This window comes from Gavia stellata, chromosome 6 (genome assembly GCF_030936135.1).
Source record: "Gavia stellata isolate bGavSte3 chromosome 6, bGavSte3.hap2, whole genome shotgun sequence".
Classification (NCBI taxonomy): domain Eukaryota; kingdom Metazoa; phylum Chordata; class Aves; order Gaviiformes; family Gaviidae; genus Gavia; species Gavia stellata.
This window is the reverse complement of record NC_082599.1, coordinates 46,658,602-46,681,427: the sequence shown is the minus strand read 5'-3', so window position 1 is coordinate 46,681,427 and position 22,826 is coordinate 46,658,602. Positions and strand designations below refer to the sequence as shown.

Sequence of the window (22,826 nt, the reverse complement as noted above, 5' to 3'; positions counted from 1 at the left end):
GTGCAGCTGTTTTGCTCCAGAACACCTGCCAGACTCATCCCTGGCCTATTTTTTCCTACTAGCCTCAACGTCATCCCTTCCTTTCGCTACCCCTACTTCCAGCCGACCTCCACCACCCATCTTTGTCCTCTCCTCCTCACCACACGGGAACCTGCCCGCACACCATCGCTACCTAGGCGGCCTGCCCAGGACCAAGGGGCACCACCTCTACACCCTCGTTAATACGCTATTATGTCTACCCCCTTCACTTGCGATCGGATCATCCAGGAATCACAGGCGTGGCCATTCCACCACGTTAATCAGCCCTCCAGTCCAGCATCCCCTCCAGAGGGAGAGGGGCGGCGAACTCGTAGCGGAGCGGCCGCCACCCAGCCGGCGGGCCCGCGGGATTCGCCCTCCTCTCAGACCTTCGACGGCTCGCCCGCCGCTCCCCTCTTACTTTCGCCATTGCGGGGCGAATTGCCCGGGACCAGAACTGGAAGCCGGAGCCCAGGGCGGGCAGGAACGGGAGCAAGCCCTGCCCCCGAGCGCCACCGACCCACCCCCGTCCCCTGAACTGCCCCCTCCTGCCCTCCCCCGCGGCGGCCTCTCCCCTTCCCTTTCCCCTCCCCTCCCCGCCCGCCGCTCGCTGCCCCGCCCCCCCGCCGTCGACCGCGCTTTCCCTTCCCCCATTGGCCCGCCGTGACGGCAATGGTGCGGCCTCCCCGCCGCGCAGGCGCAGCGGCGCCCCGCTCGCGGGCTCGCGCGGGTGTCCGTTGCTCCGCCTCGCCCCCGCCCCTCCACCCCCCCCCCCCCCCCGGCTCTCCGCGAGCCGCCGCCGCGGCCGTTGTTGTCAGTTGCGTCTCGGAGTGGCCGCAGCGGTCGGGCCCGGCGGAGCGCGAGCCAGCCAGGCGCGGGGGCAGGAGTCGCCGCAGCCGCCGCCCCCGAGCCCCCGCGGCCCAGCCGAGGTTCCCCGCTGCTCGCGCCGGGGTCTTCGACCCTTTCCCTCCCTTCCTGCCGCGCTCCCCGTCCCCGCCGCCGCTCCCGAGGGCAGTCGCGGCGGGTGCTGCCCATGCACGGGGCGGCGCGGGGCGCGGCGGCTCGAGGAGACGCTGCTGCTGCAGGCAGTAAGTTGCCGGCGGGGTTGGGCCGGGTTCAGCTGGGGCTGGGCCGGTGCGGACGGGGCCGGCCCGGTGGGGTGTGGTGGGTTCCCTTCCTCCCCTCCCTTCGCCTTCCCGTTTCTCCCGGAGCCGGCCTCGCCCGCCGAGCTCCTCCCGGCCGCCCCAATGGCGGCCTCGGCCCAGGAGGAGGCGGTGGGGGGACGTTTCCCGGCCGCCGAAGGTCGGTGTGTCGGTGCCGCCCGGGGCCGGAGGAGAGGGATTCGGGGGGAGGGGAGAAGCGGCTGTTACTGCGGGGACGGCGGGCTCGCGGCGGCCGCCTCCGGTGCCCCCTGGCGCGGCAGAGCCCGGCGCGCCCCCCGCGAGCCCTCTCCCCCTCCGCGGCAGTGTCGGTGCGACACGGCCCCGCGCAGCAGCGCGTGTGACCGGCTCCCCGCCGCGCGGCTGCCTCCTGACCCCGCGCGCGTCTGTGCCCCTGCGCCTCCGCCCGGCCGCGTGCCCTCGCCCTCCGCCCCGCAGCAGCGTACGCGCACCGCGGGGTCACCGCGGGAGAAGTGGCGGCGAGTTTGCCCCTCCGCCGCCCTCGCCAGCTCCGCCGCGTGTTTTCTGTCGCTTGGAAAAAAGCTAAACAAGCGAGGCGAAAGCCCTCCGGCCGGAGAGTCGGTCCGGTCACGGGTGCGTTTTGGGGGAATGACGGTGCATCTTACCCCTCGGAACCAGGTCCATAGCCAACAGGTTTGCTCAGAACGCAAGCTGGCGGTTTTTCTGCTGGCAGAGCTGGAGCGAGCCCCTGGAAGAGGCTGAAAGCACAAGTATCCCTCCTTCTTTGTCAATACGTGTATTGCTTCTGTCGATACACTTACTGCACTGAATTTACTGCCTTTAGATTACCATAGAAATTGGTTGGATAAGTAGTTAAGTCCCGGAGAGAGGTCTTTGTGCGTTTTGCTAGGTGGGTTTTGGCACCCAGGTGGTACTCTGCTAGTTAAATTTGTGGAAAACTACTTTTAAAGATGTCTGTGGTTGATGTACAGTCTTGGTAATAGCTGAAGGACAGGTACGTGTGGTTGGTTTTGGTGTTTTTGCTTTTGTTGGTTTTTTTTTTCTAATAAGTAGACTGAATAGACTATCGGAGAACATCCACTAGGGAAAAAGGCTGCATTGGCCTGAGGATGGTTGGTGACAAATGTGACCTATTTTCAGATTGGATATTTTTATTGGTAAGTGATGCTAGAACACCTGTGAAGGAGAAAGCTTTACATGGGATATGGGAATACAGAAAACTCAGGGTTTTTGCTTATGCATAGATAGCTGCTTACTGATCATTTTGCTTTCAAGAGCTTGTTAAGAGCAGGTATGCAAAGAAGTGGTTTCCTCGGTGGTACCATTGCAGTTCCTGGAGCAGCTGAAGTGTATTGTATGATTTACAGCCATCTAGCATGAATGAATTGCATGCAAATCTGCTTACGCCTGCCCTCTGTAGTGCAGTCACTACTTAGTCATATAGGCTGCTTTTTGGAGTTGTTTATTATGGATATATTTAGATCTTCAGGCTCTCGGGAGGATCAGTTTAATGAATCTCAGCAAAATGAAATCTATATAAAAGTGTTTACAAGCGAATGTTTATTATGTTAGAATTAAGCAGTTCTTGCAAGGCATGCACCATTAGGAACTGAGTTAATGAATGGTAGGGTTTTTTGGATAGCTGTAAGTATATCACAGAAAGTGGAAATTTGGCTGGTAGTTATTTTTGTACTATTGCTGATCCTTAGAAAGAAGGCATCTGAAACAATCTTAGAAGAACTAACAGTTATTGCTACATAACACAATCAAATTTTACCTTGTGGAACATGTTGAAATATTAACTTAAATAGACTAATATTTGCCCCTTTTACTTTTAGTGCATGAAAAAAAAAAATCCAGATTTGAGGTCTTAAGGATAAAATCTAAGGAGGAGAAAGTCTGGTCTTGTCTCACGTTTTTCCTGAATTTTCTTAATGACCAGAAAAGTGGTAGAACAATGGCATGATTTTTCAAGTGATTGGGAAGAGAAGCTAACCTGAATGATGGAGCAGTGCCTGGTCGGCAAGGTATCATCTAAGACAGCACGTTCGTCTGGCTCTTCTAAGGGAATCTTTGTGATCCACACCTGAGGTTTCCAACAAAAAAAGGGAAAAGAGAAGATGACATCTTAAGTGGGCTTAGTGATAAACTGGTGGTTACCCAATTGAGAAGCAAGAAAGTACAGATTGAGGTTTGGATACTGAAATCTCTGTACAGGTTACTGATGTCCCTTGAATCATCCTGCTGTGAGAACTAATATTCCAATGTGATGTGGGTGGTTGCACTGTAGGTAATAGTCTGCTTTCTGATTTTAAACAAATAGCATGTTGAGAGTATGCATGTTAAGATGCTACTGCAGATACTCTTCTACTTGCAGTAGTTGTCATCGTCCTTGTGCGCTGTTCTGACCAACCCGGTCTCTTCTAAGGCTCTAACTCCCTGCCTTCAGTATCGTATTCGAGTAATTCTTTTGCAGTCTACACCTTCGGTGTATCATTGCCCTTTTTATCCTGCTAGCAACTATAATGCCAAACTAGTGCTTTTGTCTTGCTTTGTTGCCTGCCTTGCTCTTAAGGGCACAGTATCCTGGTGCAGCTAGCTTTTTGCCTCAGAATGTGTGTGTGTCGTGAAAAAACACACTTTTCTTGGAATTTTTTTCTGCTTTCAAAATTCCACTGAAATGCTGTAGCTGTAAAACTTCTTGATGAACTTCTGTCCATTCGAACTTAATAGTGTTTTCTAATTATGTCTTTAAAATAAGAAACCAATGAAACATGGTTCAGGTCAGGGACACTGCTTTTTGTATATAGGGCTGAACTGCAGTTTATGATGAATATACCAATATTAAATTGCATGAGCTCTTAACTTCAGTAACGTATGAGGTTCTGCGCGTCTTCCTTGTCACACTACTTTCAAGCACTTAACTGGAATGCTACTGCTTCTGTAATAATGTGAAGTAGCTGATGTTTTAATATGCATAACAGTATTATGTAAGAGCTTAAGAGGATTTAAAAAACTGTATATTCACTTACAATTCGAGGATAACTTAACCTGGCAGAGTTCGAGTACGCGTAAGTTGATTAAGTCACCAATGTTAAGAACTTAATGAGGAAAAAGTGCTGTGTAGTTCTTATACTTGTGAAATATAAAACAGAGCATGATCGCTTTCTGAAAAGCTGAATCTCTTTGTTGTACAGTGATCTTCCACAACAGTGTGGGGGCATGAATGTTGCACTGAATTTGACAGGCCGGTTTTTACTCTTTTCTTCATATATCATTCTGTGTTTTCTGCAGCAGTCTTCTATCTAGTTACTGACTGGACTTAAACCAGCTTTAGTTGAGAGATAAGATGATAGCCTAGACTTTTAGAATTTTAGTTCATGTTGAAGCATGCTGAATTTCAGGTGTCTGCTAGTTCCTATCTAATTTAGGATGCTAGAAATGAGGATAAAATATTGAAAATACCGTGGATTGGGGTGGGTGCTATTTCTTAAGGTTTAAGTAGTTTGTATCCTAGATGGAAAATGTCAGTATCTCAGAGGCAACTTGACATAAAACTGAAGTACTGAATTGACTTATCAGAGAGATTGCTAAACAGAGGAAGCTATCTGAAATTTGAGGTCAGAGATAATTCTTAAGAAATTTAATAGAAATTGTTATTGCTTGTAATAGGTGCTAACAATGTGTGCATATACTTGCATCTGAATACTCATATTTGAGTTAGCATTTGATGCTTTCACCTCCCTTGATACAGAATAAAAATAATGTTTGTGATTCTGAATTTACACGACAAAGATGATGTTAGGTGTTAAAACTGTGGTAACTTACTAAAATGTTAAGCCACACGGAAGTGTTCATTGATTAATGGTGGAATCTTTAGAGCTGCTGGTAGTTATCTTTGCTATACTGTCTGGCATGAGAAAATTACGTGGTAATGTTAATAAATAGGCATTTGAAAAAGGTGAAACAATTCTGAGAATTTATGAACATGGAGTAGATGAGGCGATTCCTTTAAAAGAGTCCAGATTGGTGGAATAGAAATCTGAGTTGTCTCTTTTCTCTTAAGGTCCTGCTGTAGGTTTTCTGGAAATAAAGACGTGGTGTCCTGTCTAAAAGATAGTGATACCATCATGAATCACAAGAATGTGACTTCTGTCTGATATGCAAAGTATTTCTTCATCAGTTTCATGTTCCTAGTTATTTTGGGGAGGAAAAAAAAAGAAAAGGAAAATGTGATGAGATTTAGAATATTAAAGCCTTCGAGAAGCTACTTGGATACTGCTTATCAAGCTTGGGAAAAGTATAATTTTGGGTTAGGGAGTCCAACTACCGTGAGTTATCTCTGTTGCTTATGAGATGGTTGGACTGAAAAGCTTGTTGGTTTCTGTGATCTCAACTTCTTTGATACCAGGTCTTGATCGGTTAGGTTTGTGAATGTCTGTAACTAAGATACCCATGTTAATTTCCTGTAGCTGAGGAGAAATTTTTTTTGAGTGGGAACTGCAAAACGTGATCATTTCAATCGAAACTAATTTTTTTGTATATCATGACATCACAGGGTCTGAACAAAGTTTTAGAACTGATTTACAGATACAAAAAGAAAGTACTAGCAGATATCTTAAAATTTGGAGCAAGTCCTTTTTAAAAGATGTTATCACATACTACTTTGCAGAAGATAATTTAGAGGACATGGCCATTTGGGAAGGTCTGGTATTCTTTTCTTCCTCTGCAATAATACTTTAAGAGCAGCTTTAGATCTTAAGTGATGTACTGCTGAAGCATCTGATATGTGAACAGGATGGTGGTGTCTGTATTACTTTTTTTATTTGCTTAGCTACATACTGGACTTTGAGAGTAGGCACAAGAAGAAAACAGAGACAACATGAAAGTAATTGCTTTTGGAGCTGTGGCTGGTGTGAGGACTTTAAATGGTATAAAGCTATTGCTGAGTTCTTAAATCCATAGAGCAGATTGCATTTGTCTTGTGTAATACCTCCTCTTAGAAATGGAAAGTGCCTTGTGAACGACAGCGATTGTCAGCATGGTTATGAAAGTATCTTGGGCTTTTAACACGTTTCACAACTAGAGGCAGTTGGAACCAATGCCAGTGACTACTAATCATGGGCTTGTCAATGGATCATAGCTCAATCACTCTTAGGACATCTGTCTTATTAATAGCTTCGGCATCTAGTCTGTAATCATAATCTTGCTGTTACTACTACTATCTTGCTGTTGCTTTGCAACATATACCTACTTAAGTGTTGTTGGTATTTTTTTTTTCTCAGTCACCTTCTTGTTGTGAGCGAAAAAGGAAATACACATTCTTAACTTTTAAAGTGGGGGGCCTTGAAGGACCAATTCAGATCCAGTGGCTTTTTTCACTTGTCAGTATTGAAGATGATTCTCACAAAGATGTCAACTATATAGTGGGGTTTCTACAACAGCTCTCAAATTTTAGTTTGCTCTTTACTAGTGTTCTGCAAACCACTTACCACAGCTTTGCAAACACGTGTGAAGGAGGAAAACTTAAACTTTCCACGCTTTATGTCACTGTACTAATCTTCAAGAAAATAGGGTGGTAGACAGCAATCCATAGGTCTAAAAGTTTGGGAATGTCTTGTCTAAGAAATAAATGTATTCTTTAATTGATGATATCTTGAATAAGTGCATCATATTTTTTAAGTTTAATTTTTCTCATACATTGGAGCTGCCTCAAAGTTTTGCTCTTAGATCTCAGGTCATGCAGGCTCTCATAATTTTCTGTTACAAAATAATATTGGTAACTGTGATTTCTTCGCAAATCTATAATGCAACCACCCATGCCCCAACTTCTTGTTTATAGGTCCAGGAGCAATCATTTATTAAGTTTATTGGCCTGCCAAATATTTCTGCTGCTGGCTGTTCACTGAATAAGAGCCCTTAGAGTTGAAGCATTCTTGTTAGCATTTTGGGTTTATTTCTGGATTCTAAGAAGAGTTAAGGCTAGGCATCAGTAGCTCTCATGCCTGCAATGCATTCTAAAATAATGAAACACTAACATTTCACTACAGGCTTCCCAAATGTGTAATAGCAAAACTTCATCAGCAATTGGCAGCTCTCGTATCTTTTCAGAGCAAAATTGTGAAAACTATTTAAAACTAGGGAATACCATTAAACTGTGCAGGTAATTCTTGTTTTTATGTCTGGAACATAAACTACTTGATAGCTCTTATCTTTGTAATTCTAGGTGTAGCCATGCTGAATGGTAGAGAGATTTGCTGATACATCTTGACGTTTTAGTAACGCAGTATGAGGTGGATGCTGATGTTGTGGGACATGAGAGTGAGGCCTGATGTAAAAGTGAAAATAAAAGTGCATGTACACCTTAAAATCTACTGTAGCGTTTTGTTGTGGAACTTGTCAGGAGCAGGAGAGGTACGGGGTTTGTCATCAGTGAAGGGGAAGATACGAGTGTATACTGTGGTGCAGTCATGCAAAGTGGAAAATAAAGCATTAGATGGCATTGTGACTATAAGGGCTGAGTTGTAACACCACTGCCCCTTCATGTTGTGTCCCTCCCGCCCCCCTAAGAACGCTGCATCTGCAAAGTGTTTGGCTGTAGGGCAGGTATAGATAGCTGTCGTTTCTTTTCAGTACCTTGGAATGGTAGTTTTGAAGGCTTAGGTCACAGGTAGGTGGGGTAGGAAGGGCTTTGCTGGACTGTGACACCTGTGTGTGGAAACAAAAGGAGAATAGAGGTTCTTGGGATCTTAAGTCCCATATTGTGTCTTGAATATTCAAGGAATATTGGGTAGTATGAGGCTTAAAAAGTTTCAAATACTCTGGAGGAATGGAGCCATGACTAGTTTTCAGAGCACGTGGTATGCATTAAGTGTCTATGATCTTCACACTTCACTCTTGCAACACTTTGTACCTGTTTCTAGCGTGTTGGCTCTCCCTTATGTAAAAGGAAAGGTGATCGAAAGCCCTCTTGGGGAAAGTAGATTGACACACTGGTGAAGGTGTAACATCATCACATGTAAGTACTAGTGGCTCATACAGTGACAAAGACTGTTTTTAAAGGTTCACGGATTAGGCTGTGAAGGCATCTTACAATAGCAGAGCAGATAAAAATTGATAGGAAATATTGGGGGGGGGGAAGTGAAAGATTATACTTGCACAGTTTGTATACTGATTTGATACGTCCTTCAGTTTGCTCTCAGATACTAATAATTTGTACAAATTGCTTTCAGAGTAAAAAAATTGCTTCTGGATCTCTCTGGTCAGTTTATGTCAAACTTTGGTTTACGGTTTCTAGGAAGAATAGCAACATAAGTCTCAACATATAATTACGTAGTAAATAATTGGTATAGATGCTGTTATTCATCTGAGACAAAAGAGAGCAAAAGGAGAAACAGGATGAAACTTATTTAATCTGTCTTGTGGATGTGTATAATATATACATCCACTGAACCAGTCATCCTAAACTCCTGTTACAGAAAGTGAAAATGTGTGCTTTTAAGAAATGATTCATTTGATCTATTTAGCTATCTGCTTTAGGGTGCAATTTGTTTTATCATAGACTCTTATCTGTGTTGACTGAATCTCCGTTTATTGTGAAGGGAGAGAGGAATGGTTAGCTGTCTGTGGACGTATGAGTCCCAGTGAAGACTACTTCAGCTTTTATGTCTGTTAGCCTGATAATGCAGGGAAATTTTTGCATTGATAGTATTATAACATTTTGTTGAAATGGGACCTTGAATCTTCATTTTCTAAAGTAAGAAGCTAATACACACATTAAGGTAAGATGAACTAGGCTGGTCGTACATGTAATATATACTCCAAAGAAACATTTTAGGCAGGATGTATTGCTTAAAAACTAATGTCTCTGAAATGTGCTGCTTTTCTAAGCAGGTCTATTCATCCATCTTTTAGAGATGGTTGAATCCCAGTACTGTTGTTAAGCCTCTTAATAGGATGCATGTGATACTACAAAACGGCTTCTGCAGATCTCCATTACAGAGGCTGTTTGCAGTATTTTGTGGGATAGCATATATGCGCTTCTATGGAAGGAAGGATCTGTCCTGAATCTATTTACTGGTAAATGTCTACATTGCATAAAATGAGTATTGGGGGCGTAGCTGCATTCTGGTATAGTTAGGGAAAACTGCATTTTTAAAACCATAATTAGCCACATGGATTAAATGCTGCTAATGGTTAGTAAGCTTGCCAGCTAGGAAACCCAAACTCTCTAATGCTGACAAATGAACTTGTAAAGGACTTGAGATAATGTGAATTAAAAGAAAGACAAGTAAATATTTTCTGTGATATAACTGTCTCTTAAATGTTTTTCCTCGGGCTGTAGTTTGGCTTGCTGGCAAAGTTGGCTGGTTGAAATTTTGGTTGTTGCATGCTGCGGATTGCAGCTCCTTCATTTGGTAAAAGTGTTCGAGAGGTCACATTGTAAACTGGATCACTGAAATGATCTGTCATTAAAACTTAACCCTGTTTTAGAGAGTGATGGTAGTAGATGTGTTAAATCTGGAAGTTTGAGGTGATTTCATTTATAGTTAGGTCCAAAATTTTTACTGATGTAATTAAGGAGACAACTGCAAAGAGTCACAAAGCGGCTTCAGCTCAAAAGCTGGTATGCTGTGAAACTGCGCTCTTAGTTGATCCTTAAGTGCTTTCAAAATTCTGCTTTCTTACTCTAGAAAGAAACTGAGGAAAAGAAACTACTTCACTGAAAAGTATTGGTATAGCAACTGCGATCCTTTAGCATATTTAAATTGTAATCAAGGTTTGTATCTATATGCGCTATGACAGTTTTGCATCCATTTGCTATTACTGAACAATTCCTACTTTGAGTATGTTCACTTCAAACCGTGTGTGCATCTAAGATTCTTGTGTTCAGCTGTGGGAACTTTGTCTCTGAAGATTTATTTTAAAACCACAGAATTAAAAGTTAGTTGGTCTGTTATTGTGGAAATTTTATGTTAAACTGTTAATGAATTTGCATTAACTTTATTTCAGCTAATGGGGCTGCAACATTACTAAGTGTAGTTTATCTTCCATTTCTGTAAGCTTTTATCCTATTGATTACTGTCTGATGTATTTCTCCATGGCTTAAGCATAACTGATTTTTGCTGGAATTTTGTCGATGTTTATATGTATCCTGTCACTTACAGATAAATCACTTGTTGAGTTTGTACAAAGATGGTAGAGAATGTGCCAAGTGAACAAAATAATTATGTATAAATCTTTCCTTACTGCTGAGTGATGTAGTTACTTAAATTCAGACAAGTTACATTCTGTTACATCTGGCTGGGTTTGCTCTCTCTCTTTTGCTCTGCCAGGGATGGAACTTTCTTGAATTTAAGAAATAAAAGCAATGTCAAAATTGGCTGAGACTTTATGTCCATCTTCCTTACCTCTTCCAGTAACAAAATTTTGGTTTTGCCATGCACTAAGAAAGCTCCATCTTGTCTGCAGGTGTTGTTTTTGAATCCAAGACTTAACAGAAAATCTCTCTTAAAGCCACATCTCCTCCTCAGAGAGTAAAGGTGTTTCATGATCTGGGCCAGATTTGTAGGATGTGATGGATTTGTGTGAATAGAGATGTAAATCTTGAGGTTTGACTTAACATTCAAGAAAGAAATGGTCCATAAAAACTTGAGCACTGGAGTTTGTGTTGTTGGTAACTTCAGTTGCATAGGGAGTGGCTGTGGGGTTTTTTTGACATGACTTTTACTTTTTTAAATTTAAGGATTCTAAAACTTTTAAGTAGTTTAGCATAAGATATTAACTATAGGATGCATTATTGGTAAACCAGATTTGTAAGGAGGGGTGATGTCCTAGTGGCAGTTAAAAAAAGTTGTCTTTGTAAGTTTGTGTGCTCTTTTTTTCTTTTATTTAATCTAGAAGCAGTGAAGAGTCTGACTAGGGTGCTGTGGAGACAGCAGTTCTATAAAGCGTGTTTGTGTGGGGTGGGGTTTTTGGTTTTTTTAATGCTTGCAATTCTTTTAGGATTGAGACTCTGGAGTCACACAATTGTATGGGCACAGCTGATTAATATCTCCCCTATTGCTTCGTACAGGTTAAGGTTAGGTGGTTTATGTGTGTACATGGACTATTTTTCGTTAGCATGCATTTTGGGGGTTAGGTCAGTGTGATGGAACATTATACAACTTTAATAAAGGATTACATGGAAACATTATGTCAGTGCTCAGCAGTAGTCAAAAAAACTGCCAACAAATTGGCCTAAGAAAGTAGTCTGGAACAAACCAGAAAATGTGTAGAGAATGGTGAGAAGAATGCTAAAGATGGTCGAATAACCTCTGTAAAAGGAGTGACAGACTAGGACTTGAACAAGATTGAACTGAAGCTAAAACTGTGAGTTGCTTGAGGCAAGGTAAATAGGGTATGACAGTTCTTGTTTTGGAACAGGCGGTGAATGAGAAGATGCACAAATGATCAGGAGATTAAAAGCAAACAAGAGGAAGTGGTTATTCTCATGGCACATAGTTAAACTATTAAACGCCTTGTTGCAGGATGTTCTTGATACTAAAAATTCACATGCTTTAATAAAGCACCTGCCTGGTTTCACAGGGAGGGGTGGGGTGGAATCCGGCAAGCATTATTAAACACAAAGCCACTGCCCTCTGTCGTAAAGAAGTTTTTGAATCTTTTAAAGATAAGGAGAGTTTCATTATTTATTGTTATGTTTGCCATTGTACTGTGTTCTTCCCTATGCATCCTCTAATGGTTACTTTCCAGGTGGAAGAGTGTTTGACATGGGCATTTGGTTTAATGTAGCATGCTCTAATCTATTTCTGTACTTTCTGGAACAAGGATGGAATGGTATTACATGGTTAATTGGGAGCGGTAGGGAAAACTTTGTAAGATGAGCAGTATGGGATGTGTTGGGAAGTAGATACGCCAACCACAATTTTGATGCTATGGCATCTTCTAGCAAAGTGGAGTAGTTCTTGGAAGAGCACCTGAAGCATGGTGCTCCGTAGCAGAATGAAAGGGTACAGTAACACAAAACCCAGTGAAGTTTTTTAAAGCTTGATTATTATCTTTAAAGGAAAACAAAAACCCAAACCTCAGTGTTCATATGATTGTTACACTTACCCTGTTCCTTGTCTAAGTTATGAGGTTTCAGAAGCTAATTGATTTAATTCAAATTTTACAGGGGTGGAGGTCTCAAACTGAATTCCCACGGACTTTGTGGAAGTAGTCAGCTGGATAGAGAAGAGGTTATACCATGGCTCCAGCTGAGAGAAGCAGTAAGGTGAGCTTGTTAAACATCAGAGAATCCTCACAGGACCCCCAACCTTGTAATTGAATCTGTATGAAACCAGGTTCATTAGTTTCACTGCTTGTGAAATAACTTGTTTAGCAGGGAGTGTTTTTAATCTAATGCTTACATTTTGACTTGAGAATAGCTAATGTAAGGGGCTGTTTGTTTGCCAGCTTCCTTTTCAAAGATTTTCTTTTTGAAGTTCAGTTTTGAAACTGAAAATATATTCTAAAGAGCTGTTTTCTCTGTTTTACTGAGTTGGCAATAAGCCGTCTAATTTTCTTATGTCTAGCTACTTTGCACTCAAAATCGGAGAAATGGTTAGCTTTTTGACAGCTAGAGATTTTTATTTAAACCTCAATGTTAGTTAAAGATGTAGGAAAAGTTTTAGGGAGGTTTTGTGTGTGGAAAAAAATGGCAATGGGACATAAGACCTTCAAAACCACATTAGAATATGAACATTTTATAAGTTGGATCGTGTTTGCTGAAGTGCCAAATTAACTGGTAAGCAGGAGTTCAGCACAAATAAGCTGAACTCTTGAGTTCTGTCCCCTTCCTTCCCACTGTTCTTCCCCTTCTCCTGACTCATTCCCAGGACTGCTGAACATATGCAGCCTACACGCAAACTTTCTATCACCAGTTTTTATAACCAGTCAAAATATTTAACAAGACATTTTGTTTAGCACTAAGAGTACATCCAACCCAAATGTTTCATTTAAGCCTGTAAAGCTTTGTTCATTTGTTTTAATTACAGTATTGATTGATAATGCTCAAACTAATTAGAGTAACAAAATTAAGTCTTATATGCCAGTCTGAGCTTTGCTAAACAGGAAGCTGTTAAAAGGGAGAAGGTAAAAGTCCAAAGTCATGCCATCAGCACTTCATATTAGAGCTGTTTCATGCTGCAACATGAAGGAATATGCCAAAAATAAGATAAATCAAGCATGTTCCTCTTGTCAGTATTCTGTGCTGCCCAGCTGATTTCTAATGTAGCTGGAAAAGTTACAGATTTCAGCTTTGCCAATTTTAACAGTCCTTGTAACACTGATTTCTTCAAGTGTTGCTTGCAAGGTTTCTAACTCAAGAACGTGAAGGCCACTGAGTTTCAGAGAAATTTTCATTATTGCACTGTTGAAATTCACTTTTCTTCAAGCATGCTGATAATGTGATTTCAGAAATCTGTTGGTTGCCACAGCATGGCTTATCAAACCCTTTGCAAAAACCCCTGAAGAATTTAATATGTAATCTGTAGTAACGTGCCAATGTAACTTTAAGAGAATTACAGGGTAATAATATTGCTTGTTTTTATACAAATACATAATCTTGTCTCTTTATTTTTAGGTATGCTTGGCAGTGACAATGGACTACTTATTTGCATCAGATACTCTTATATGAAAAGATCACGTTTCCAAAGAGCTTAAATATTATTTCATCTTCTGAAACAGAATGGCAGGCTTCAAGCGAGGATATGATGGAAAAATTGCAGGATTATATGACTTGGATAAAACTTTGGGCAGAGGCCATTTTGCTGTGGTCAAACTTGCTCGGCACGTCTTTACAGGTGAAAAAGTAGCAGTAAAAGTAATTGACAAGACCAAACTGGACACTTTAGCCACTGGACATCTTTTTCAAGAAGTTAGATGCATGAAACTAGTGCAGCATCCCAATATAGTGCGGCTGTATGAAGTCATTGACACCCAGACTAAGCTTTATCTTATCTTAGAGCTAGGTGATGGAGGAGATATGTTTGATTACATCATGAAACATGAAGAAGGTCTGAATGAGGATCTGGCGAAAAAATATTTTGCTCAAATAGTTCATGCTATATCCTACTGCCATAAACTGCACGTAGTTCATAGAGACTTAAAACCAGAGAATGTGGTCTTCTTTGAAAAACAAGGACTTGTGAAATTGACTGATTTTGGCTTCAGCAACAAATTTCAGCCTGGAAAGAAGCTCACTACAAGCTGTGGATCTCTTGCATATTCTGCTCCTGAAATTTTACTTGGGGATGAATATGATGCACCAGCAGTGGGTATGTCCTCTTTGAATTCAATCAGTAATCTAAACTTCAGTACCATGATGTTGTACAACTGTTTTCTGTTTCAGGATAATGCCATATGTGGAAGCCAGCTAATTGGCAAGAAGTAATACTATAACCTGGATGAGTTAATGCTGGAGCAGCTCTGTTTGAAGGAGATACTCAAACATTCTCAAAAATGCTTAAAAGTTCTTTTGCTATGAAGTGATGCAATTGTATATATTGTAATTAACTTTTCTATTAATAATAACGTGAATGCAATGTGTATATTTGTACTTGATTTGTTAGAGGACCTATCTCCTTTTCAGAAAAGTGCCTGTGTTTAATTTATTTTTAACATCATGCCCTGCCCACCCACCCCCCAGAAAAACATCCCAAATCAACCACCCAGTGATTTTCTTTGCTCAGTTTAGCCATATAAAAATGACATTGTGAGCCCAGGCTGCTTACATGTTCTGCTGCAAGGTAGCAGGAATCCATTTTTAATAAGTACTAACTTGGCTATCAAAAAAGGAGACAGGAAATTAAGGAAGGCTTGAAGTCTCTCTTCCCCTTCTCTGCCCTTTTCTTGTCTGAGAACTGAAAGTAGGTGGTGAATTCCCAGTTGCTCCCAATTATTTAAAAGGTAAGAGAAATAGTAAAGTGTAAATTAGTCTTCATGTTTCTAGCTGGGAAGTGGAGTGTGCAGATAATTCTCTTACTCTCTCTGTTAGGTCTACTGCATATACTATTAGAAGTCACTTAGAGGTTTTGTTAAAATAGCTATAAACGTTGATAGAGTCACTGAATAATGTCCCGTAGTCATACACATTGCTCGTATCTGTTAGTTGAGGTAGAACTCACTTCTCCATTTAGGTACATATAATTCCAAATGATGCTTCAAAAATAGCTTATTGTAGTCAACGTGCCTCTTGTTCTTGTGTGCCCAGTATCTGATACTTTCACTGTCTTAGTAACACCCATTAGGACTCTGTACACAGTGCTCTGTGTGTGCGTTTTGCTATGGTTATAGCAGTGGCTGTAGTGATGGTTTAAGATTGACATGTCAAATGTTTTGCTAATTTACCTGAGGTAAACGATCAGCTAATTTTGTATGCTGGCAAGGTATTCCTGTGCGCTGTTGAACTAAAATTCTTGCATTATTTTTAATATAAATTTTTTTAGCTAGTAGATCTTACGGTCTTTGCTTAAACATTTAAATGTCACTTCACGGCTTCTAACTTTGAATAGGTATTTTACTGTGGGTTTTCTGGACTTGAAAGTACTTTCTCAAGTGTTCTATAATAAGGAATTGTGGATATCTGCTATTTGTGGGTTTGCAAATCCATGTTGATGTTACAGTGATGCTTGGCAAAATGATTTTTATTTAGAGTCAAATGTTCTAGGTGAGTTGGTTCTGGTTTTATTAGTGGCAAACTAGAGACCCTAACTCTTGAGTTGTTCTGTGTTCTTCTGTGTCTTTGTATTTTGAATTTCGTGAAGCATGAGTGTAACTGATTGCAGTGGCCTCCAAAACTAGATGGAAAAGTGCATTTGTTAAATATTCTATACAGTGCCTTATGTGATTTCTTTCTTGAAAAATGGAGTAGCAGTCACATCTTGGAGGATGAGCAAAAAATGAAGTTTTGATATTGTTGCCCAACTGAAGATGCTTGGAAGAAAGAAGGTGTATGGGGATTAATGGGGGGTGGGGGTGCGGGGTGGGGCAGGGGGCATTAGGAGCATTATGACCAGATGGTCCAAATTAAATTGTATAGTTAACAAAGCACACTTTGGACCTCTTAATGATAAATGTAAGAATGGTGGCATCACATAAAATGTTTCTTAGAGGACTTTGTAAGCAATTAGATATGTAAACTTCTGAATAGTACTAGAACAAAACGGTTGAATGGATTCATAGAGGAGGAGGTTTGGCTAATATAGAGTGGACTGATGTGAACAGCAGAAAAACTAGCAAAAATTAATTTTTTCTGGCTGATGTTTAAGTATGCTAGTTAAGTTCTGTTTCTGAGAATATTGAAATACACATCAGTGGTTAGTTTTTGCTTACTTATTCCCCAGTATACTGTTTTAGTTACTGGATACTAGAACTTCTCCTATCCTAGCTGACAGATTGCAGTGCTTGTATTCTCACTTTTTCAGTGGCACAGTTTTCATCACTTTGTAGTGCATTACAAAAAATCTCTAAAGTACTGTCAGTACAATACTATGAGTTGCCAATTAGATAATGACCTTGAAGAGTCTGGATTTTCCTTTTCTAACGGTGGGTAAAAAGATAAGATACACTATGTAAGGTTTTCCAAATATGACTTATTTGGGTATTTTAAATGCAAAGATTGTGAAAAAGAGAAATAAAATATTAGGGACTTCTTTAAAGCCCTCCTTCCTCCCTTCTGCCAAATGGAGTCTTAAATGTAGAATCTTAAAAGAATGTATGTTTAGGAAATTTATCACTAACTGTGTCATTATGCAACTGAGAAATCAGCTTGTGCAAACTGTTTTTAATCTTTAAAAATAAACTTTCATGCTAAGATGAGGTCATACTTGTGGACTAGAAGTATGTATAAATTCGAAAGTAGATATTTTCAAAAGAAGAGAAATTATGTCAGTTACATTTTGATGCTAGCAAGGTGTATGTATAGCCTGAAATAGTGATGAAGTGCTGTGAGCTCATTCAGCTATTGGCTGAATAGGACTATTAATATTGCAAGAATAATGACAGACAATGACAAAGACTTTTTTACCACTTAGGGTGAAATTCCATTGTAGCTGAACAAATCTAAAAGCTAGCAGCTTATGAGAAAGGAGGTCATGCTTTTTCCAGTGTGACTACATGGTCCTGCCCCTTTGTGAGCATCTGACCGCTTGAAAACCAACTCAGTTTACTAAAATGCCAAATTAAAAAGAATTGCCCTGCTTATACTCTGTGCATGTTAAGGAACATTTGCATTCATTACAATATTTTAAAAAACCCACACCTGTTTTCATTTATGTAAAACTGTTATATTCGCAAGAATTAGTGCAAGAAAAATTGATCAAGATATATGATGTGGTTTTTTTGCCAAAGACCTCTGCCACAAACATGGCTTTTCTGATGTCTTATGAATAATATTAGAATGAGTATATAAAGGAAAAGACTTCAAATTTTCTTGCTACAAAGAGCTGAAATATTCAGGGCAAGTCTTTTATTAAGTTACACGCTTAATAAGTGTCATGGAAAAGCTTGCTTTATGAAAAGGCAACTGTTTCAGCTAGTTTAGGGATTAATTTCCCCTTTGTGATGCTACTTAAAAGTTTTCACCCTTGAAAAGAGACTTGTTAATTTAGGTCTCTCATTTCCTTTTCTGTTTAAGGCTGTAGTTAAAATGATGCAAGAGGAGGAATATAAGGCAATGATCGTATGTTCCCAGGGTTTCTTAAAAAGTTGAGTGAGTTAGATAATGAGAAGTTCTGTTGCTTGTAGTTTCCCATGGTTTTTTTCACACCTAATTAAAATTTGTTCTAGTCAGAGGAAAGTGAGAGGACTATTGTTGCATGTAAAGTTCATTTCGTAAATCAAATGGACAAATTTTAGATCAGACAGTTCTGTCTAGAGCAATGGTATAATCCAGTGAATTCCAGCAGTATTGACAAGTGGATAACTACAGATGAGAAAGAATAAAGCATGCTTCTGGTAATACTTTTCCTTTTGCTCTGCCAGCATCAACAGAGATTGGATCATTGAATAAATAGAAATCGCCTCTTTCCTGGGTGATAAAATTTAATTACAGTTTTTCATATTAGTGTTGCTGGAGTGTGTTTGGTCTTTCAAAGCTTCAGCCATGTTCACCTGGTGCTTGAGCATAGCTAAGTAGCCCCAATGACCCTGTCTGGCCTGTGCGGAGCTAGTTTTGATGTTTCTGCATGTGTATAGCGCTATATTCACAAATTGAATGACTAACGTAAGCATAATGGCCAGTGGGTATGTACAGTAACCTTTTAGACTATAAAAATGCTGAATATAAGATTTGACAGACTTGAGATTAAAAAAAAATAAGATAGTTGCAAACCATATATGGTGTTGAATCATTTAGCATACCTGGCAGCATTTTGGAGTTTCAGTATCCTCAAAATCAGATTAACAGCCAAACTTGACAGAAATGAAAAGCAAAAATTCCTACAAAAGCTTTTCACTGATCGTTTTGTTTTCCAAATCTCCCTTTTTAATGTTGTATTGCAACACTTCAGAAGATTTATAGTTGTGTTAGTGGTCATGCTTTTCTGCCTTCTCCTTGCTGTGCTGTGTATCTCACGCTGGTGAAAAAACTGAGTCAAATTTGAAAAATCATCAGAAATGAGCTTTTTATACCTTTTAGAAGGTGCAAATGTAAGGAATTGGTTGTGGAATACTTTTAGAAAGTTTCAATCTTGAGGATATTCATGTCATGTTAACAAAGAATGTATTTTTAAGTTGTGTGGCAATTTGCATGCAGGTAGTAAAAATTGTTTTTAATGAAAGGGGAGTCCAATTTTTATGTAGTATGCTATCCTTCATCTCCGCTTTTTTCCTTCAGTCTAATTTATTGACAAGAAAATACTTTTAATGCCTCAAATTATTGGGCGTGTTAGGCTACAGGTATTGGAGCTTTGTATTGAGAAGAGAAGTTATGATGTGACTGGGCCGTAGTGAAGGGTGGGAGTCTGTGATCTTGATGACTTCTCAGTAAATCTTTGCCAGCTAATATTTATGAGCTATAATTTATGTTCCATTCTGGATTAGTTTATGCACAAGTTTTAATGCATTCACCAGTAAACTGCTGGGTGAAGCGAAGAATAATTTCTCCAAGTGGAACTACAGAGGAGAAGCTGTCAAGATAGTCTTCAGTTACTGCTGTATCAGCTAAACTGTAACTTAAGTATAGGGATGTTTCTTAGTCATCTCACTGTGTTCATGGGAGAACTGTTTTCATAATATTTCAAACTGCTGTTGTGGAGCAAGATTTTATTATGATAAATACATCTCCACAGCTAGGAAGCTTCATGTATCTTGCAGGCAAATATTCAGATTACTTATGTTCAGCCCATGGCTGACTAATTTGGCAACACAGGTCTGGTGTGACCTAAATCAGTGGTGTACTGCGTAGTTATAAACCAGATGCTCAAGTTTTGGACTCATGTAAAGCTGTACTAAGATGTTAATTTTTATAAATAAAGTACAAATTATACATTTTACAGCTAAAACCTTTAGGAAAAGGTAGTTGATCAGAAAATATGAAGGATTTCTTAGATACCAGGAGCAAATTGTCTTTAGTGTTTATATATAAAAGACCACAAATGTTACACTGAAACATGTATATAAGCTGTATGTGCTGTATAGACTTCGACATGTCCAATGATTCTGAGAACATGTTTTATACAGAGAAAAACTTCCTTCTATATTTAACTAATTAATATTGTTTTTTATCCTGGCTAATTATTTTCTGGAGTAGTAGTACTAGAAAGTCAGTTCACACAGAAAATGTTGGTTTTGTTTGTGCTTTTAATGTAGATTTAGTAACTTCTGACATGTGGCTAAGCAACAGAAACCAAAGGAGAAAGAATGCCTTTCTAAATGCAGAATTGATGAATCAGAGTAAACCAGACTATTTTGGAATGAAGGCAGTGGCATGTGTTCAGTAGGGCCTTTCAATGGTGGTGGTTTTTATTAAAATATCCTTACTAAAATTTGAGATGCAGCAGTTACTAAAAAAGAACAACTATTTGTATTTTAGTAGTTTTATACAACCAGCAAAACCCATGCTATTGTCTTCAGGGAAAAATAAGTACTAGTTGCCAGATTGAATGAAAATAAGAATCGCTTCCAAAGATAGGACTAGTTACTGATGATCATGTCTTAGTCAAATAACATATATAGAACAGGCTGTTTCATCAGACAGATAAGCTAATTATGAAAATAATTTGCTAAATGCCATTTTCTATTTATGCTCTTTTTTGGAGGGATGGGGAAGGAAAAAGATTTCTTCTAATTCTCTTGTCTGCTATATGTTCCAGTAGTAATTTTAATTGCATTTGTAACGCTTTAAAACAAGGAGAAAACCCAGTTCTGACTGTTAAGTTTGAAAATGTTAGCATTGATTGTGGATGATCTCTTCCTCAGCCTTCTGCAAGGGAAAAATAAATCCCATTTTACAAAGACCAAAAAAAAACCCCTGAATTAGCAGACAGTGGCATCTCTGAAAACTAGAGAGGTCAGTACAGAAGTTTATTCAGAGCCTTTTTCATGAAAAGTTAAAGAATGGAAGAATAGTTCAGTTGGCTAAAAATTGAGTATCTACGAAAAAGTAATCTTTGTTCTTTACCCATACTCTTCAAACTTTACAGCTGGTCCAGTTTGAGCATCTTCCAGATTTGCCAGCAGTCTGTGCACGTGGTAGTGCAAAAATACTAGCGATGCATAGAAATGCTGAAATTGCTAACAAAATTGTTCTATACGGTCTTGCTACTGACTTTTCATACAAGGGATACAACTTTTTTAAGCTTTTCAGCTTATACAGGGGTGTAATTACTTTTCTCACTCTCCTTTTGAAGCACAAGTATATCAACAAGGTAACATGCACCATTCAAACAATTCAGTAGTATGAAACCAGCTTTTATCCTTTTATACTGTAGTATGTAATTTTTCATCACTGTTTTTAATAGAAGTCTCATTTTCTGCAGTGTTTGACTTGTCATATGAATTTTTACTCTTAAACTGTGTTTTGGTTCTTCAGACAATTATGCAAAGCTATGCTATAAATTGGAGTTCCCATTCTGTTTTCCATAGCTTATGCTGTGAAAAAGATCTTAAGTTTCAACTTGTTAGAAGCATGCTTACAATTGTTATTCTTGTGAGTTACCAGCCTGTACCTACTCCTGAGCCCAAGGTTCTACCCTTAAATTCTAATCCAAATAAAGTAGTTCATCATGGGGTTTTGTGTCTCAGTTCAAAACAGCAGTCCTCAGATATTACCCAGTTTCTGCCTGGCCCTGAACATGCCCAGTGTGCAGAGATGCTGATGATCTTTACAATAGATTTTCATATTTACCTCTGAATAGAAGAACTTGATATTGAAGTGCTGATGCATTGAGTCTCTTTCAAGGCTTGTCTTCAACAGGTTTCTGTGGATTGGGCTTTCTTCCACAAATCTGCTCTGATGAGATTGTAGCAGCAGTGGTGATGACATTTTCTTTAATGTCTTAAGATAGTGGTTAGAGTAATTGCCCATGATGCTGGAAATTGGGGTCCATTTCCATCCTTCATTTACCCACAGTTTGTTGATTCCTCTTCAGTGGCAAAATAAACATTTCTGTCACCTCCATAAAAGTTGATTTGTTTTCTTTTTTTGTTTAAGTGGCTTCTAGTGGAAGATAACTATCGTGTTCAGCTGTTACAGTAAACATTCCATTGAGAAATGTATAAAACCTGACTAAATTTACTCAATATTACCAGTCACTTCTGAAAAAGCAGACTTTCTGTAGAAAGACCTGTCTTATCAACTGAGCAATGTACACTGTAAACTGTTAAGCAGCTCTACATTTAAGTTAGGAGGGGAAGAAGTCTTGTTCCCATAAAGGTCTGAAATAAACAACTTTAATAAATGGACTCAATTTACTTTAGGTAGTTAAATGTGAATGTATCTGTTCCAAAATGAGTATAGATTTTTAGCTGCTTAAAATCACAAATTTATATAGCATATACAAAGTGTGACAAGTTTCTGACTGCTGAGGAATGGCAGAAATTTGATCAAATATTAAGCTATAAGGATCCCCTATGTCCCATAAATTATAACTTTCTGAAATCAGTAGTGCTTCCTTTAGGACTAAATCAAGAACTTTAGAAAGCAATAACTGGCTCATGAAATGGTGAAGCCCAGCTCAGCGGTTAAGCAGATGGATATGGATATCCTTTGTGCAGTGTACAAACTTGAACATGACAGATGTTTGACTGCCCTGTGTTTAAGACAGGCATAGCATAGACAGCTAGTGATGTAGTTTGGTTTCTATGGCAGTGACTTCATGTTATGTAAGGAAGTTGCATATACACAGCTTTGGTTGTCATGGTTCTGGGAATCCTGCTTCCACAGTCCTTTCCTGATCAACATTAGTTAATGCCTTTAAAAACAGTAAAATATTCTCTACTGCAGCTAGCTAGTGCTTTTAAAACTCCTAATCTCTGTTATTTTATTCTTACAGCAATGGCAGTTTCAAGTTACTAGTACCCAATTTAAAGGCTAACTTGCATTTTGATCTTCACCGTGCTTTTGAAAGAGACCTTGATTTTGGCCACTGCAGTATACAAGAGTGCCTTCCTTCCTTCACTACA

The 22,826-nt window shown here is 39.7% G+C and overlaps 1 protein-coding gene across 1 annotated transcript in view; it reads left to right on the top strand.

Moving 5' to 3' along the window:
* The first annotated feature begins 12,352 nt into the window (after window positions 1–12,352).
* Window positions 12,353–22,826, top strand: part of SNRK (SNF related kinase) — a 30,501-nt gene continuing 20,027 nt past the window's right edge. Inside the window, exons 1-2 of the mRNA XM_009819548.2 lie at window positions 12,353–12,435; window positions 13,786–14,479. Coding sequence (XP_009817850.1) covers window positions 13,891–14,479 — 589 coding nt within the window. The 5' untranslated portion in view covers window positions 12,353–12,435; window positions 13,786–13,890. The remainder of the gene's footprint in view (window positions 12,436–13,785; window positions 14,480–22,826) is intronic.